Source organism: Cutaneotrichosporon cavernicola, assembly GCF_030864355.1.
Source record: "Cutaneotrichosporon cavernicola HIS019 DNA, chromosome: 2".
Classification (NCBI taxonomy): Eukaryota; Fungi; Basidiomycota; class Tremellomycetes; order Trichosporonales; family Trichosporonaceae; genus Cutaneotrichosporon; species Cutaneotrichosporon cavernicola.
In genome coordinates this window covers 3,266,149-3,282,204 of record NC_083394.1, presented here as the reverse complement: position 1 = coordinate 3,282,204, position 16,056 = coordinate 3,266,149, and the positions used below count along the sequence as shown (strand labels likewise).

The 16,056-nt window shown below is 57.2% G+C and overlaps 4 protein-coding genes across 4 annotated transcripts; 1 reads left to right on the top strand and 3 right to left on the bottom strand.

Annotated features, from left to right (window-relative positions):
• Nucleotides 1–209: 209 nt before the first annotated feature.
• CcaverHIS019_0212710 (uncharacterized protein) lies at nt 210–3,044 on the bottom strand (the record flags this gene model as incomplete). The annotated part of the gene is made up of 3 exons (XM_060598375.1): nt 210–1,670; nt 1,716–2,960; nt 3,012–3,044. The coding sequence occupies 3 exons, from the start codon at nt 3,042–3,044 to the stop codon at nt 210–212; spliced, it is 2,739 nt and encodes a 912-aa protein (XP_060455175.1).
• A 263-nt stretch (nt 3,045–3,307) lies between these two features.
• Nucleotides 3,308–5,929, top strand: LAP2 (uncharacterized protein; the record flags this gene model as incomplete). The annotated part of the gene is made up of 12 exons (XM_060598374.1): nt 3,308–3,628; nt 3,901–4,343; nt 4,376–4,439; nt 4,475–4,499; nt 4,534–4,625; nt 4,664–4,785; nt 4,819–4,922; nt 4,954–4,988; nt 5,023–5,554; nt 5,648–5,685; nt 5,718–5,792; nt 5,879–5,929. The coding sequence occupies 12 exons, from the start codon at nt 3,308–3,310 to the stop codon at nt 5,927–5,929; spliced, it is 1,902 nt and encodes a 633-aa protein (XP_060455174.1).
• A 1,288-nt stretch (nt 5,930–7,217) lies between these two features.
• On the bottom strand, nt 7,218–8,220 carry CcaverHIS019_0212690 (uncharacterized protein; the record flags this gene model as incomplete). The annotated part of the gene is made up of 2 exons (XM_060598373.1): nt 7,218–8,080; nt 8,127–8,220. The coding sequence occupies 2 exons, from the start codon at nt 8,218–8,220 to the stop codon at nt 7,218–7,220; spliced, it is 957 nt and encodes a 318-aa protein (XP_060455173.1).
• A 5,722-nt stretch (nt 8,221–13,942) lies between these two features.
• CcaverHIS019_0212680 (uncharacterized protein) lies at nt 13,943–15,329 on the bottom strand (the record flags this gene model as incomplete). The annotated part of the gene is made up of 3 exons (XM_060598372.1): nt 13,943–14,224; nt 14,260–14,527; nt 14,560–15,329. 3 exons carry the CDS (start codon nt 15,327–15,329, stop codon nt 13,943–13,945), a joined length of 1,320 nt encoding a protein of 439 aa, XP_060455172.1.
• Nucleotides 15,330–16,056: the final 727 nt, after the last annotated feature.

The window sequence follows — 16,056 nt, the reverse complement described above, 5'->3', positions numbered from 1 at the left end:
AGGCTAGACTTTGAGGTAGACACATATCCGGCGGATCGCCACCCACATTCGACATTCATAACACTGAGCTAATGCACCGGCTTCCCGGCGCTCCATTCGACGCATAGAGCGGATGCATAGATGATACTACAGGCTGGGCGTTCCGTTCGTAATGGTTTTATGACAGGCTTGGATCCGGTTCGTGTCTAATCTATAACCACGCGCGGGCTCTACTTGCCGCGGCGTTGATCGACGCCCTCCCACGCCGCTTGCGCACCCTCCCACTCGTCCGAGTCGAGCACGCCCTCGTCTAAGCTGGAAGGAAAGGAAGCGCCAAACTTGCGCAGGATGGGAAGCGGTGAGTTGTGCAGCAGCTTGCCGACGAACGGCACCTGGAGCGGGAGGCGGGGAGGGTGCGCGTAGATCTCCGTAATGCGCAGAAGCCAAGCGGGGAAGCCGTGGAGCTCGGGCGCAGGACGCGGCAGGAGGCCACGCAGGAAGCCAGGCGGCGACAGGTCGTGGATGATCGCGAGTTCGGGGTCTGAGGGAAGGCGGAGGTCAGCCTTAATCGCCGCGTCGAGCGTGGCCTGGTCGATATCGTGCACGCCGTCGGCGGCGAGGCGGCGTGTTACGCGGGTGACCGTGTCCGTCGCGGAGGGAGCGAGGAAATGTACCTCGACGCGGCGCGGACCAGTGGGGCTGTTGACGTACACGCTCGAGGCGACGGTGTCGTCTCCAACGTGTCCGCTGACGCCGGCGTCGGAGCTGGTACGCGGTGACGCCGAACTCGAGGGTGGAGAGGGCGGGAGGTTGAGGAGACTGTGCGTCACGGCCGAGTGGAAGCGAACACCGAGACCAGCCGTGTCCCACACACTGACGTCGTGGACACCCCATTCGGCGGCCCACAGAATGGCTCGACGCACGCTCTCGACGAAACGCACCGCCATGAGCTGCGGGTCCCCGCCATCGACGAGGATGAGTGCGACGTGCGAGGGCGGCCGCTTTGTCAGCTCGCGCGGGCTGTCAGAGCGCGTCTGGAACACACGTAGCGTGATCGAGGAGAGGGTGAAGACGACGTGCAGAAGGATCAGCAGCGGCGTGAGAAGAAATCGAAAGAGCGAGAGAGGAGCGGCGAGAGTGGCGAAGAGGGCCGAGAGGAATAAGGCGGCGACGTGCAGGACAGGCATCAGAAATGTGCCGTTTAGGACCGAAAGGACGAGAGCAGAGAGTGCGTGCAGAGCGTGCGCAGGCCGCTGCAGTCCGGAAGCGATACCGCCGGACAACTGTTTCGTCTGGCCTACGGTCACAGCCGGGGCGAGGGCCTCCTTCGTGACAACGACATCGCCGTTCCCGTTCGCGATCTCGTCCTCCCCATCCATCTCGGTCTCGACGAGGAGCGTGCGCAGCGTCGCGTTCATAGCCTTCTTCGAGCGTGTGCGCGTGCGCGCGAGCGCGGCATACCCGCGGATGATGGAAACGATGTCGGTCCACTCAGTCATCTTACCCGCGCCCACGTCGCCACAGGCCAGCTTGCGCCCAGAGTCAGCGCCCTGCGGCCCGAGAATGTGGTAGCCCAACACGTCCTTGAGGAACTGGACGTGCCGCTGCGTGAGCGGGTGGCTGTACATGAATGTGTTCATGGCGGGACACAGTACGACCGGCGTGCCATCGAGTGCGCGGAGCATCGAGAGCTGTCGTCAGCTTCCAAACATCAGTCCAAGGCGGTATGTACTCACCGCGAGGTTGTCGCAAATGCCGCCGGCAATCTTCGCAAGCATGTCCGCACTGCAAGGCACGACGACAACGAGGTCAGCCCACCGCCGCAGCTCAATGTGCAAAATTGGGTCGCCGATCTTCTTCCAGTCGCTCCACTCGTCCGCGTCGGCCCAGACACCGACGCCGTCGTGCGCTGCCTCGATCGCACTCGAGTCGTAGAAGTGCAAGCTTGAGCCCGTTGCGACGACCTGCACCTCAACGTTCGCGTCGGCACCCAGCGCCTCGACGATCAGCGGCATCTTGATACTGGCCACCGAGCCAGTGGTGACAAGGACGACGCGGAGCTTGCCATCGGGCGAGGCAGGGCGGTGGTCGTCTGAAGCGAACGGCCGGCTGCGGATCGAGGGGGTGGGACCCTTGTCCTTCTTCTTCTTCTCACTACGCTTGCTCTTCACCTCGAGAGTCGATGGCCCGGCCTCAAGGACCAGCGGCATACCGCGGCCATCCAGGCCTGCCATCTTGAGTGCCTCCTCCTCGGCCTTCTTCATGGCGTCCGCGTCCGCGCGAGCCTGCATGATTGCGTTACCCTGGTCGTACAGCTCACGGCGGGCGCGCGTTTGCGGGCTCTCTGCCTCGTCTCCGGTCTCACTCGGCGTAGCAGGCCGTAAGGGAGGGCCCGCGCGCGCTGGTGTTGGCGTCGCGACCAGCGAGGTTGCGGCGCTCGACACGCTCGCAGACACCCTGAGACCAGACGCAGCGAGGTCCTTCTCATCGACCCAGCGTTGTCCACAGGACACACACTCGCGGCGCGGGTCATTGCTCCCATCCCGACGGCGCGGGAATCCGACCAGTGGGATGCCTCTGCATGTCGACTCTGGGCAGGTGGAGGAGAGAAGGGCGTAACCCTTGAGGAGAAGGTCGGAGATGGCGTCGGCAGCTGCGTCAGGGTCTCCAACGGCAGAGGCAGCGTGAGAGGCTGGCGGTGGCGTTGGAGAGGCCCCGGAGAGGGAAAAGATGTCGCGAGTGCGGGTCGGCGTGCTAGGTGGAGAGAGCTCTTGGGAAGCGGCAGACTCGTACTGGCTCGCCCCGCCTGGTGAGGACGCAGAAGCCCCGCTGGGACCGCCGTCGCACGAAGCGCAGAACTGTATCGGCGCGCGACCCTCGCGCTGGGCCTCGGCCGCTGGCTGGCGCATGAGAGGAGTCGTCTGGCACTGCCTGCACACAAGGTCGGTCAGCGTCCATCCTTTGAGCATGTATTCGCCGAGCTGACGTTAGCTATCATCACAGCCGTCTTAGCTATATCTCTTTCAACTCACAATGGCCGAAGTGGCTTCTAGTCGTGAAGACATTGTTTGTAAAAGTACAGGCATGGAGAGAGTGAGAGATGACAAAGTGCGAGACAAGTTGACCCCCGTGCAAAGATGACGATCTAAGGCACGCCACGTGGATCTGCCCCATAGACTCGGTTCGAATCCTGCACGGAGCAAATGTCGGACTTGACCGACGTCATCGTCACCACAACTGTCACTGGTGGAGGCTCACCACAAAGGTATCACATGGGACAAACTTACCCGTTTCCAACTCCACATCACCCTCTTCAGTTCAGCTCACCATGTCCTTCTCCCCGCTGTACACTCCGCCGACCGGTGCGGACCGTGACCTCTCCACACTGTCCAACTACTTGGAGATCCGCACCACCCATATTGATTTGGTGTGGGCGATCGACTGGACGGCCAAGACGTTTGGCGGCAGCGCAGCGCTTGCCTTCGAGGCGGTCACGGACGTCGACGAGGTCGTGCTCGACACATCGTACCTCTCCGTCGAGGCAGTAGATATCGATGGAGCTAAGGGCGACTGGAATCTTGATGAGCGGATCGACGTCATGGGCCAGGCGCTACGTGTCAAGCTGCCCAAGACTCTCAAGAAGGGCGAGGTCAGTTCGATGTGGCATGTCGACGACACTGGGGTGTTCTCTTTCGGAGTCATGAGGGACTTGAAGCCTCACCATACCTTGGCCCATCGCGGCCAAGACAAGGGCACTGCTGTCTGAACCCGAGAGGAGTGGCTCTCTTTTCGAATACGTTGTCCGCCTTGAGGAGCCGGTGACAAAACGCGTTCAGCTTCGACAGCCAGGAGCGCAGACTCTTGTGTAGTCGCCATGGAGTTCTGCTCGATGATTCCACAGATATTCTCAGCTAACGGCAGACCACGCAGATCAAGGTCACGTACTCCACGACCAAGGACTGCACGGCGGTTGGATGGCTCAACCCAGTCCAGACCAAGAGCGGCAAGTACCCGTACCTCTACTCACAGGCCCAGGCGATCCACGGCCGTTCCATGCTGCCGTGTCAGGACACGCCAGCTATGAAGGCGACTTACAGCTCGCGCGTGACTTCTACGCTCCCCGTGCTCATGTCTGCCCTCCGCAAGTCGCCGGCCCCCGACCAGGAGCTCGAGCTCGGCAAGAGCATCGAGTACGTCTACGACCAGCCGGTCGCGATCCCGAGCTACCTCATTGCCATTGCGTCCGGCGAAGTCATCTACAAGGCGTTCCCAGACATGGAGGGGCGCAACTGGCGCACGGGCGTGTGGACCGAGCCGCTTACTATGAAGGAGGCGTACTGGGAGTTCGAGGAGGACACTGCCAAGTGAGCTGTATCCGGGGCTAGCTGACAAGGAGGCAGGTCGCGTGCGCCGAGGACCTGACGTCGGCGTACCGTTTTGGCGTGTACGACTTCCTGATCGTGAGTCCCGGTGCATGTGATGCTAACTCGCGCAGCTTCCCGACTCGTTCCCTTATGGAGGTCAGTTGATGCTGGTGATCACAGCTGACATCAGGCATGGAGAACTGCTGCCTCACGTTCGCCACACCTACTCTCCTTGCACACGACCGCTCGCTCGTCGATGTCATTGCTCACGAGATTAGCCACGTAAGCTGCCAAATGTCTGTTACCCAGCTTACAGTTAGTCGTGGTTCGGCAACAGCATTGGTTGCGCGTCATGGTCGCACTTCTGGCTCAACGAAGGCTGGACGACGTACCTCGAGCGCCTGATCATCGGCAAGCTACATGGTGAACCCGCGCGTAACCTGTGAGCTAGCCCCACTCGATGAGCTGACGCGAGCTCGTACATCATCGGCAAGGTCGGGCTAATCGAGTCGCTGAAGAGCTACGAGAAGACGCCGCGCTTCCAGAGCCTGATCGCAGGATACAAGGAGCACGAGGACCGTGAGTGTGCGCCTGATGCCGCTGACCACAGCCGACGAGGGGTACAGCCAGGTTCCGTATGAGAAGGTGAGTTGAGCACTTGGACAGCAGCTCACGGCAGGGCTCCAACTTCTTGCTCTACCTTGAGCGCACGGTCGGTGGACTCGAGCACTTCCTGCCGTACATGAAGGACTACGTCAAGACGTTCACGAACACATCGATCACGACCGAACAGTGGCGCGAGCACCTCTTCGACTACTTTGGCAAGCAGAAGGACTCGGAGACGTACCTCAAGCAGCTCGATAAGGTTGACTGGGACGCGTGGCTGCACGGAACAGGGGTCAAGCTCCCGGTGGAGCTGGAGTACGACGACTCGCTTTCGAAGCTTTGCCTCGAGCTTGCTGCGCGTTGGGACAAGGCAAGGACAGACAACGACTTGACTCAGTTCTCGAAGAAGGACATGGCGGAATTTTCATCCGAGCAGGTGTGCGTCTTCCTCGACAAGCTGGGCGAGTACGAACCGTTCCGGCCAGCGACGGTGCGCGCTCTCGACGAACTGTACGACCTGAACAAGAGCCACAACGCGGAGATCAAGCTGCGCTTCTACAAGGTTGCGCTTATTTCTGGCCCAGAGTACTGTGACAGTGCTGCGAGTAAGTAAGGCTGGTAGCTTCTGGGATCCGGGGATCTCGGGGCGCATGTGGAACTACATTATGCTCCAGAGCTTATTCTTGCTAACGCCACAGAGTGGGTTGAGACCAAGGGTCGCATGAAATTCTGCCGGGTACGCCAAGTCATGAACACTGCTGACATTAGCCGATCTTCCGTCTCCTCAACGTGCAGGACCACGACCTCGCAATCAAGACGTTCAAGGCACACGCAAACTTCTACGTGAGTGGGAGGGGCGAGCGACGAGTGCCTTAAACTTTATCTGTGCCGTGGCTGGGCAGGAGCTACAAGATCCGATCTGATTCCAGCACCCCATTGCGCGCAAGATGATTGCAAAGGACCTGGGGGTTGAGCTGTGAGCCGCAAGCTCTAGGATGCTTTAAGTTTTGCCACAGAACAAGTGGCAGAAGGGCGGGAGATCGACTGCCGGAAACGGGAGTTGCGGGGTCGATAAATTTCAGCAGCAGACTTTTGAGGCATGTTGATCAAATTACTGGTGAATTACAATTCCAGCGCTGTCGGCCGACGGCCATCGGCCGTCGGAGGCAGGGTATCGATAGTTGATGCAACGAGTTGCCCGGAAGAACGGTAGAGCAGGGTTGTAGCAATTGATCCTGCGTATCGGACTATGACTTCGGGCGAGTGGGGAGAGCCGTTGATGCGGACAAGCAAGAGGTGGGCGGAGGTGGGCGGGGGGGGGGACGGCGAGAGGAGGGCTGTCTCCGGTTGGTTTGGTGAGCATACGCGTCCCGTTTGGCAGTTGAAGCGGGGATTGCTGATCCTACTTTGTGGGCTTTATGGGCTCTGGTTCCAAAGGTTTACCCTGTTTACGCCGCGGCACATAGTGAACCCAGAATCCCAACACGCCAAGGGCATGGCACCGAGGCACCCAAGTACCCAGGGACCCAAAGTAAAATTACCGGCCATGTGCGATGGTCATGGGAATAGGGTGTGGAAGTGCGCCACCCGCTATCTTGGACAGTTGGTAGACGCGCTTTGGTCGTGGCTTCGGATGAGAGCCAACGCGTCCAAGTCGTCGCCCACTGCACATACCGCGCTTACTGTCTATACACGTTGACAAGGTTGGGGGTCTTTGGAGAGGTGACTCCCTTAGTGGAGAGTTTACACTCTCGCTCAATCTGTTCTTTTACTGGCTCCAGTCTACAAATATACTTCAGGCAACGGCAAACCTTGGTACCGTGCCTATGCCGGCATCTTAAATTCATCTGCGGCCGCCCAGGCACTGGATTCAAACTGTATTTGCGATTCGAGCAACAACTGAAGACAATCATTCTTGAGGATGATTACGGTACAGACACCACAGGGAGATACATGTACTTGTAAATATGGAAGACAAAGGAGGGACTGGAGACGTAGCTTGGGAATGGATCTAGGTTAGAGTAGGTTCGGGCCCAGGACAAGACATCATGGTAATGGCGATGCAGGTCGCGTATTTCTTACCACACAGGGATACGTGCGGGTGGATGGTCGTGTCTGAGTGACTGGGCATGTAGACCGTGGTGGCTCGGGTCCCTTGTCGGCATAGTTGCCGACAGAGGCGGGAATTTGTTTGGCGTTCGGTTCATTAATGGGTCAAGGAGTTTCCAACCCGAGGGAAATGGCGAGGTGACACTCTAGAATGGGTTACTAGTTGTTCATGTGTTCCCACGGGTGCCCTTCGATGGCGGGGTACGACAGCGCAGGCGCGGGGATGGGGTGATGAGGAGGGTGAGGCTGCTGAGGGGCCTGGGGCAGTTGAGTGGGGACAGGCTGCTGGGTTGGCTGAAGTTCCTGCCACGTCGCCGCCTGCGCGGGGAGCGGCTGCTCAGGGGAGAAGAACGAAGCCTGCTGGGCGTCGACCGACTGGGAACCCGCGGCCTCGGTAACAGCTGGGTAGGTCCCGTACTGGAAGGGCTCATGGTGGTACAGCTGCTGCTGGTGCTGGTGCTGATGCTGGTGCTGGTGCTGCTGGTGCTGCTCCTGGTGCTGCTGGTGCTGCTGGTGCTGCTGGTGCTGCTGGTGCTGCTGGTGCTGGTGAAACTGGTGCTGCTGCTGCTGGTGCTGGTAAAACTGGTGCTGCTGCTGCTGGAGTTGGTGCTGCTGGAGCTGGTGCTGCTGGAGCTGGTGCTGGTGGTGCTGGTGTGGTTGGATGATTTGGGGCGCGACAAGGTGGTTGTTGCCATTGGGGAGCTGGTACGCCAGGTTACGAGGGGACATAGACTTGGCGACATAGCGAGCCGTGCCAGGGGACTTCTTGCCGGAACGAGCCTTGCGATCGCCGGACTTGTTCTTCTGCTTCTTGCCGCTGCTCTTACGTTCGTACTGGTAGTTTGGGTACTTGCGCTTGAACGCCGCCATAAGGCGCCGCTGGAGAGCTTGCCAGGGAGCCTTACGACTGGCATTCAGCGCGGTCCACTCTGCTCCAAGAAGCTTTGAAAGGTCGCCGGTGATAAAGGTGGGGTTCGCATTGGCAAACAACGCGCGGCGGAATCTCATGTACACGAAGAAGGCTAGGATGTCAGCGAGGTTCAAGTTGGGATATGGGGAACAACTCACCGTTCATAGGCCGGGAAGGCTGATTGTCACGCCTGGGTGCCTGGCGGAGCAAGTCTGGAAGGTTGTCCCAGTCGTCGAATCCATTGTCGTCCATGTTGGGGAGGACCATGTCAGGCAAATTCAACCCCACCCAGATGCCAGGTCCGGGCTTCGTTACCAGAGGGGATTGGTATGTGGTCTCCAACACTTCACTCTCGCTCGACGACGGAGAAGTGAGCGCCGAAGTAGACTCTGACACCAAGGTGACAGATGACGTCGACAGGCCACTGGCCATATCGGGGGTGGGAGGTGTCGGTATCACCAGCTGGTGCACCAGGTGGCCGGCCTCTTCCATCCTCTGGTGTAGTTGGTGCTGCTTCTGCTCCTGTTGCTGCTGGGGATGGATTGGAGGAGAGTTGAAGGAATGCGACGTCGACGGAAGGTAGTTGGCGTCAACCAGGGCTTCGGTCTCTTTGGGGTGAGACAGGTGACCATGCTGCTCCGTATGCGGAATGGTTGGAGTCGACATGTTGGAGCACTGAAACTCGGCAGAGCCAGTAGATGTATCAAAAGGGTAGTCTACGTCGGAGTGTGTCGAAGCAGTAGAAGGAGGAAGAAGGTCTGGCGTAGGATGGTTCGGGGGTTCAGAGGAATCGAAGTCCAGGGGGCACATGGTGAACAACGGCCCCAACTCCTTCACCAACGATTGGGGATAGTAGTCCATACTTGCAAACAATGTGTTTGGAAGACAACAGGTTTGAGCCCGAGTCGAGTGAAGAAGGAGGAGGGGGGGTGTTGGTTGATGGTAGAGTGGTGAGAGGCTGAGGTGGGAGAGGAGGAAGAAGAGGAGGAAGGTGGATCAAGTTGCGTTGTAGCAGTTGGGGTTTGAGTGGCTATCGAGAGAAGGCGGAAGTGAGGTGAGAGTAGGAGTTGAGAGTAGGAGTTGAGAGTTGAGAGTTGAGAGTTGGACGGAGGTTGGAGAGTTGACGTTTGAGGGTATAAGTAGACGAGCGGAGGTTGACGAGCAGGTCGAGTTGGGCTGACGAGCAGGTCGAGTTGGGGTTTGGAGTCGAGTCAGCTGGGAGTCTGTTTCAGATAACAGGCTGAGATGCGCCGTTTCGATGGGCTAGTGCGTGTGATCTGGAGACGTGAGACAGAGGTTGTCGAGGTAGTTGGGCATACCGAAACAAGAGATACATGTACGGTAGATGATAATGGCTTGAAGACGGAGGCCGGAGACCGGAGACGGAGAGAAGGACTGATACGAAGACAAAGTAAGGCACCAAGGCAAGAGGCGAGGCTGTTGGGCCTGTCCAGATCTGGCGCTCCACAACGTGACTTGTATCGTGGGGTAACCAATTCATATGGTGGTGCCGGTCTGGTAAGGCTTGTTGGCGTCATGGCGTATCAGGGACTGTTCTGGCAAGATAAACGCCACTTGGAATGACCTGATCTAAAATGACTCAGGGCTAGAATGGGGGGGGAGGAATGATTCAACCTTGCACCTCAAGCCACCCGGTAAACGCGTGGGTGAGGTAAGCACAAAAGATTCAGGGAATTCAACTCCGGTCGGTCACAAGTTTTCCTCATCTGGATTTTTTTGTCTTTTCTATTCCTCGGGCCGTTGGCAAACTCCCCGGCCTTTACTCTCTCAGGGTCAAAGGATCAGAAAGGTAAAGCCGTTCCAGGTTTGGTTTACATAGTTTACAGGGTTGGATCCCAAGGACGCCTCAGCGCTTTATGTGCAGGTACAGATCAGTCCCTGATTCCAGACGAGTTGGTGACTTGCAATCCAGGTCGGTCTCAGCCGTGGGCAGTACCACACATGTCATACTCTCCAAAGTCTTACTCTCCCTACAAAGCCCACCATCAACTAACCAACCCCTCAACACGGCTTGGATGATAATTCGGACATGGCTGACAGCTGACAGCTGACTGGTAAACCCTGCTTCTGGGTCAAAAGTGGGGCTAGCACGGACATGTTCCCAACTCGCCCCTACGTTTACCTTGGTAAACTTTAATCCACTCGGCCAAGAACGTGGCGCAAACGTGCCTCTCGCAATCTCACTAACATCTACTTGCAGCCTGATCCTTGACTAGTCCACGATCATGATCATGATCATGATCATGGTAATGGTCATATGGTCAGCGCAAACCAGACCAACCAGATCAACCAACCAGATCAGAGATCGGTGGTAGATAACCCTTGAATCTAGAGGTAACCTCATCCATCCCGGTTCGTCCGGTTCGGAATACTTTGGGTTGTCTGAAGCTCTTAATCTTTTTGCCCGGTTCAGGTTTAGATTAGAACAACTCACCAAAAAAGCTTAATGTCTACAAAACTGCAATGTATACAAATCAAGTTGAAACAACAATAAGCCCCTCGAGAAAAAGAACATGCAGAATTTGGATTACAGTTACAGTTTCGATGGTATAGCAGTTGTAACGCGTCTAAACTTGCTTCTGGAGGCGCTCCCCTCCCTGTGGCAGTCACTAGCCCCACCGAACGGCGCCTTGGATGACTGTTGTAGTCCCCACCACGTCCAGTCAGGCCAGTTTCTAGCAGCCGAACGCCAAACCGGCTGTTAAAGCGCCACTTGAACCCACTACCGTCCGGCTTTTTAGGCACAGCTCCGCAGTTCCACGCTAGCCACGCCAAAACCCCTGCTGAACGACGCGTCAGCCGACACCGCGCGCCCCAGTTCACAGTTCCGATGGAGTGACGAGCGCACGGTTGGCCGCTCACCTCGCAACTGCAAGCAGTTGGTGTCACGCGAGCGGCTGGGCACGATGAGATCCTTGAACACGTTAGAGTGGGGGTGGAATGGTGTCTTAGGTCCCCAGGTCCCAGGTCCCCAGGTTCCAAGGTCGGTCGTCTGAAGGTCCGTGCTACCTCCACGCGCCTCAACTCCAGTACTGGGCCCAGCAGCATGCCAGGATACTGTAGCCTGCCAGCCTGCCAAGGCTCCTCAACGCATGCAGGGGATGATAGGGAAAACGGATTGGCCGCGGCTGTTTGAGAGCCGTGGGATATTGAGGTCATGCAATCCTGTCTACAGAACACAACCAATCGCCTGTGCACCATGGTCTGGGTCTAGGTAGCCTATAGCCTAACCACTCTCAAGCAATGTAGTCGACTGTAGATATGGAGAGGTGAATATGACTGAATGGCTTTTTGCACGTTGGCGTTAACGGCGATCGCATTGACTGTTTCAGCCGCTGGCTAGTTTAAGGGCTAGATTGGTCTCACAATGCATCTCGATCATTGAGAAAAGTCGCACAGTCAGCTACCCAAGTTTTGCCTTGCCCATCCCCTTTCCACATCGACTTGCTCAATCCAGGCCTATGTTGGTCTTGGAAGCTTTGAAGCTTGCAACCTTGGAACCTTGGAACCTTGGAACCTTGGAACCTTGGAACCTTGGAAACTTTACTTGATGAGCGCTAGTAGAGCACGCGACCCATCTTCATTGATTGAAGCTCGGACATAAGGCCATTCTCCGGGCGGATACAGCCAGGAGCAAGTTGATAGTTTGAATTGGGAAAAAGTTTAGGGCTCCCCCCCTTTTCCCTCCCAAACCCAATTTCCTGCATCCTACGTTGTATGCGATCCGTGCGGTTCATTAGGGTGATGCCGCCAAACGGCAAAAGCCAGGACGCGAGACGCCAGAATGCGACTAGACGGTAGACGGTAAGCACGCGCTACTGTTGTGTTCGCGTTCCAAAGCTTGAGCATGCGCCACTTGTGATGCCCATTACGGCTGTCGATCATGTGGGTACGACGCCCAATTCCAGAAAATCCAGCATTCCAATATGACGGCAGCGGCAACGTGGGCGTCACAGTGGGAATGTGTGCAGATCTTCTCCACCGTACAGCAACAAGCATCAAGGTCCAGACAGACCAGTTCCGACCCCGATTCCCGAGGAACCGTGGCCTGACGATGAGGCTTCGGTTCATCTGCTCATTTTGACCCTATTCCGGCTGCCGGCAGTTGCAAGTGGTTTGGAGTACGACGCCACATTTGATGATGCTACCAAGTTATAATCAGCGTCAGCGTCATCGTCAACGCCAGCATCACCATCACGGTCAGCATCAGCGTCAGAGTCAGCGTCATCCTCAGCGCCGTTCAGGAGGTAGGTCAGTGCGCGGCAGTTCCATTGTGCCGATCATACCTTAGGGCAAACATGGCGCACGGACTTGGATCACCGTGAGCCGGTCAATTGTACCTTTCTTAGGTTTCGGAAAGGTACAATTGACCGGCTCACGGTGATCCATCAAACGTCAGCGTCACCGTCACCGTCAGCGCCACCGTCACCATCAACGTCAGCGCCATCGTCGGTGCCGTTCAGGGGGTAGGTCAGTGCGCGGCAGTTCCAGAGCGCCGATCATACCTTTAGGGCAAACATGGCGCACAAACTTGAATCACAGTGAGCCGGTCAATTGTACCTTTCCGAAACCTATCAAACGTCACCGTCACCGTCACCGTCAGCGCCACCGTCACCATCAGCGTCAGCGTCATCGTCGGCGCCGTTCAGAGGGTAGGTCAGTGCGCGGCAGTTCCAGAGCGCCGATCATACCTTTAGGGCAAACATGGCGCACAAACTTGAATCACAGTGAGCCATTATTCTCCCAGGTCAATTGTACATTTCCAAACCTATCAAATGTCTGTGAGGTGTATCCCACCTGAATGCTTAGGGAATGCATACAATCATCAGAGGTTCATGCGCGAAAACAAAGCAGAGGGGTAGCATAGACAATCTGTTGAACTGTGAAATATGGACAAGCTGCGCCCCTCCGCATCGACGCGCTTATCACAAACGTTGATAATTATGAGTGGGCAAGCGATAGGCGACAATCAGGTGGCGGTTCTTGTCGGATACGTTAGTGGCGGTTCTCGTCTGCGCATGTACTGCTGTTTCTGTATTATGTTTGGTCCGTTCACCGTCGGGGTTCGCGGTTGGTGGACAGTGGGGAGAGCGCTGGTCGCGTCGCTTTGCTGCGGGCTCCGCCAGCCAGGTATTTACTCAGGCATCTATGCCCCTTTGCTCGTCTGATGGACAAAGACCAAGACCAAGGCCAAGACCAAGACCAATGCCAAGACCAAGACCAAGCCCGGGGTTGTGATGTGATCACGTCCACGGCTACTCCGTTCGCCATTGTTGGTTTAGGCGACCTCGTGCAGTCCGGCGTCTGGGTATTGGTCATGTTTGCAAAAACGGACCAGAAGTGCAGAGGTGCAACTTCAGCTTCGGTGCACTAGAATACTCTTGCAGACGAAGCATGCCCGGGAGTTCCGTTTGGAAGACAAATGTTGGAAGAAAGCTGACTGTGGCAGGGTTACTAACCCCCTAAGGTGCTATGGCCATGGGCTTCCACTGTACCCCGGCAAGATGGTCCAATCGACGCTGGCCATGCAATAGGCGAGCCACGTCCGGCTGGCTCGTTCCTTCTCGCGACTTGCGGTGAGTAGGACGGGAACGGTCTGCAGGGTCCGCAATTGGTATCCTGGACCGGTTGGCGCTCGCCGCCTTTGAATGGCCTTTGAAGGCGGGAGTGACCGGGAGGAGGGAGGCGGAGGCGGCGCCTCCCTCACCATCGACCCGTGATCTGACCATTCAGTTTAGGACGAGTCCTGGTCAGAATGATCGAGACCGGCCCCACACTGCACTGCAAATACCACAGTCACTCACCTCAGGTCATGCGCCAGCACATGTGTGCCCGCACATCTCCTCTGCACACAGAACACGCAATAACACACCATCCATGAAATACAGGACATGCCAAGATGCAGTAGTATACACGATGCTCTGCTCGGAGCAAGACAACATCCTGGCCACGTTCAATGCCCCGTTGAATGGCGGGGCAACAACTCGGTCCGCGGAAGGGGCGATTGTGACAAGCGTCTGGTGACAAACGCTTCTGATGATGTCGAGAGCGACGTCGTGTTTGAGAAGCGCCGATCCCGCCGCTCGTGTCGCTCGTCAGTGGGCACGGACGCATAGTCGTAATGCTCTCCACGAATGGTACGGGTCCCCTCTGGGATTGGCGAGGGGGTGCGCGAGATAGGCCGCGACTCTGGATCCGACACCGCTGGCGGCGGCTTGCTCTTGAGCGACGACATCTGGGGTCAGTAATGATGGGTTAGTAAAAACTCACAGCGACCCAGGCTGCTGAGGAGAGGATGATGACCGTGCCGAGGAACGACATGAAGGACGGTATCGTCTGGAACAGGAGTAGCTCAAGGATGACGGCGAAGAAGATCTGGAGGTACATTGCCAGTCCGGCCCGACCGGCCTTTTCGTTCTGGAGGCCGTAAGTGAGGAGGGCCTGTGCGCAGAAGCCGAACACGCCGATCAGGAAGACGAGGCAGAAGCCATAAACGTCCTTTGGCCACTCGAGGTTTTGCGGGAACACGAGCATCGCACTAACATCAGCATTGATATTAGCGGGACATACAATCCTGTAGCGATTGTGCACACCATCGAAAAATAAGAGATGGAATGAAGTGCACTTGCGCGCGTCCCGATGTGACGAATGGTGAGGTAAGCCGTGGCGGAGAAGGACACGCCGACCACAGCCCACGTCGCGCCGATCATGCGGGCGGCGCTGTCTTCGTCGCCCATCACATTGGCTCCAAGGCGCACGCGCGCGGGCCCTGCCGCCTCAGGTTCGATGGAAGGTGCATTGTCGTGGTTGTACGCGAACAAGAAAGGTGGTCGGGAGATGAGGACGACGCCGAAGAGCGAGACGAGACCAGACACGGCCTCGCGAAAGCTAAAGCTCTCTCCCAGGACAGCCCAACCAAAGAGAGCAGTCACGCTGGGCGTGAGGAATCCGATCGTGACGGCGTCGCTAACCCTCAACCCCCTCAGAGCCTGGTACGCGCACAGCAACCCCGAGAAGCCCGCAAAGCCGCGCAGTAGCAGTAATTTCCTAATCCCAGGTGGACCAAGGAAAGGGTGGGGGTCTCTCTGCAACAGTAGTGTGACCCAGCAACATGTGCCCGTAATACCCATCCGCACAAAGATGAGCGTGAGCGTGCTCATATTCGTCGTCTCCATCAACCACTTTACGCTAATGCTCATGCTCGCGAAGAAGAACTGAGCGAGCGCGATGAGGGTCAGCCCAAAGTTGGTGTCGTAGAGGTGGACAAGCGTTGGGGGGAGGGCTGCGCGCGCGCGGTGCGCGACCCGGAGCGAGGCTTTCTCGAGCGTGTCCAGCACCATCACGCCAAGAGACTCGGGTATCGGAATCGGGATGAGACGGGTCGGAACCGACGACGGAGCGGCGGAGAGACTAGGAGATGCGAAGCGGCTACTGCGGATGTGAGATAGCAGTAAGGGTGCCGTTTGTTTGAATTGCCTCACGCGATCTCGATCTCACGTTGGGTCGTGTGATCGATAGAGTCGTCTCAGCTAGGAACTAGGGCACTTGAGTGGTGCGTGGCGTCGAGACTAGCGCGAGACGAAGGGTTATGCTCGATCGGCCCTGGTGTGGGGGTGTTGGGGTTCCGATGCAGTAGTGTGCTCTGTGTTTAGTGAGAGATGAGCTAGTTAGCAAGGAGGTGAGGTGTGTTGGATGTCGTGGACAGTATCGTCATTCATGCCGTGCGTAGTGGTGGTAGAACGAGTACGTGCGTACTAAGCGGATGTCTGGGCCCCACCAACTTTGCCCACTATGCCCATGTGCAACGTGCAACCCCATGTGCAGAATCCTGATGGATCTGCTCCCGGCAACAGTTGTGGAACGCAAACGGATGGAACAAATCGAGCCTAAGTCACGTGACTAGCACGTTATGACCAAACTCTTTATTTGGGTAGTCCATTTAAGCTCATTAAACACGTGGGGGGTAGAGTTGACATTATTTAAACCCACCCCGACATAAGCACGTGTAGATTGGCGAGGGAGGCCCTTACAAGCTGGTTTATCCGCGGATGGGTTGTCGGCTCGGTT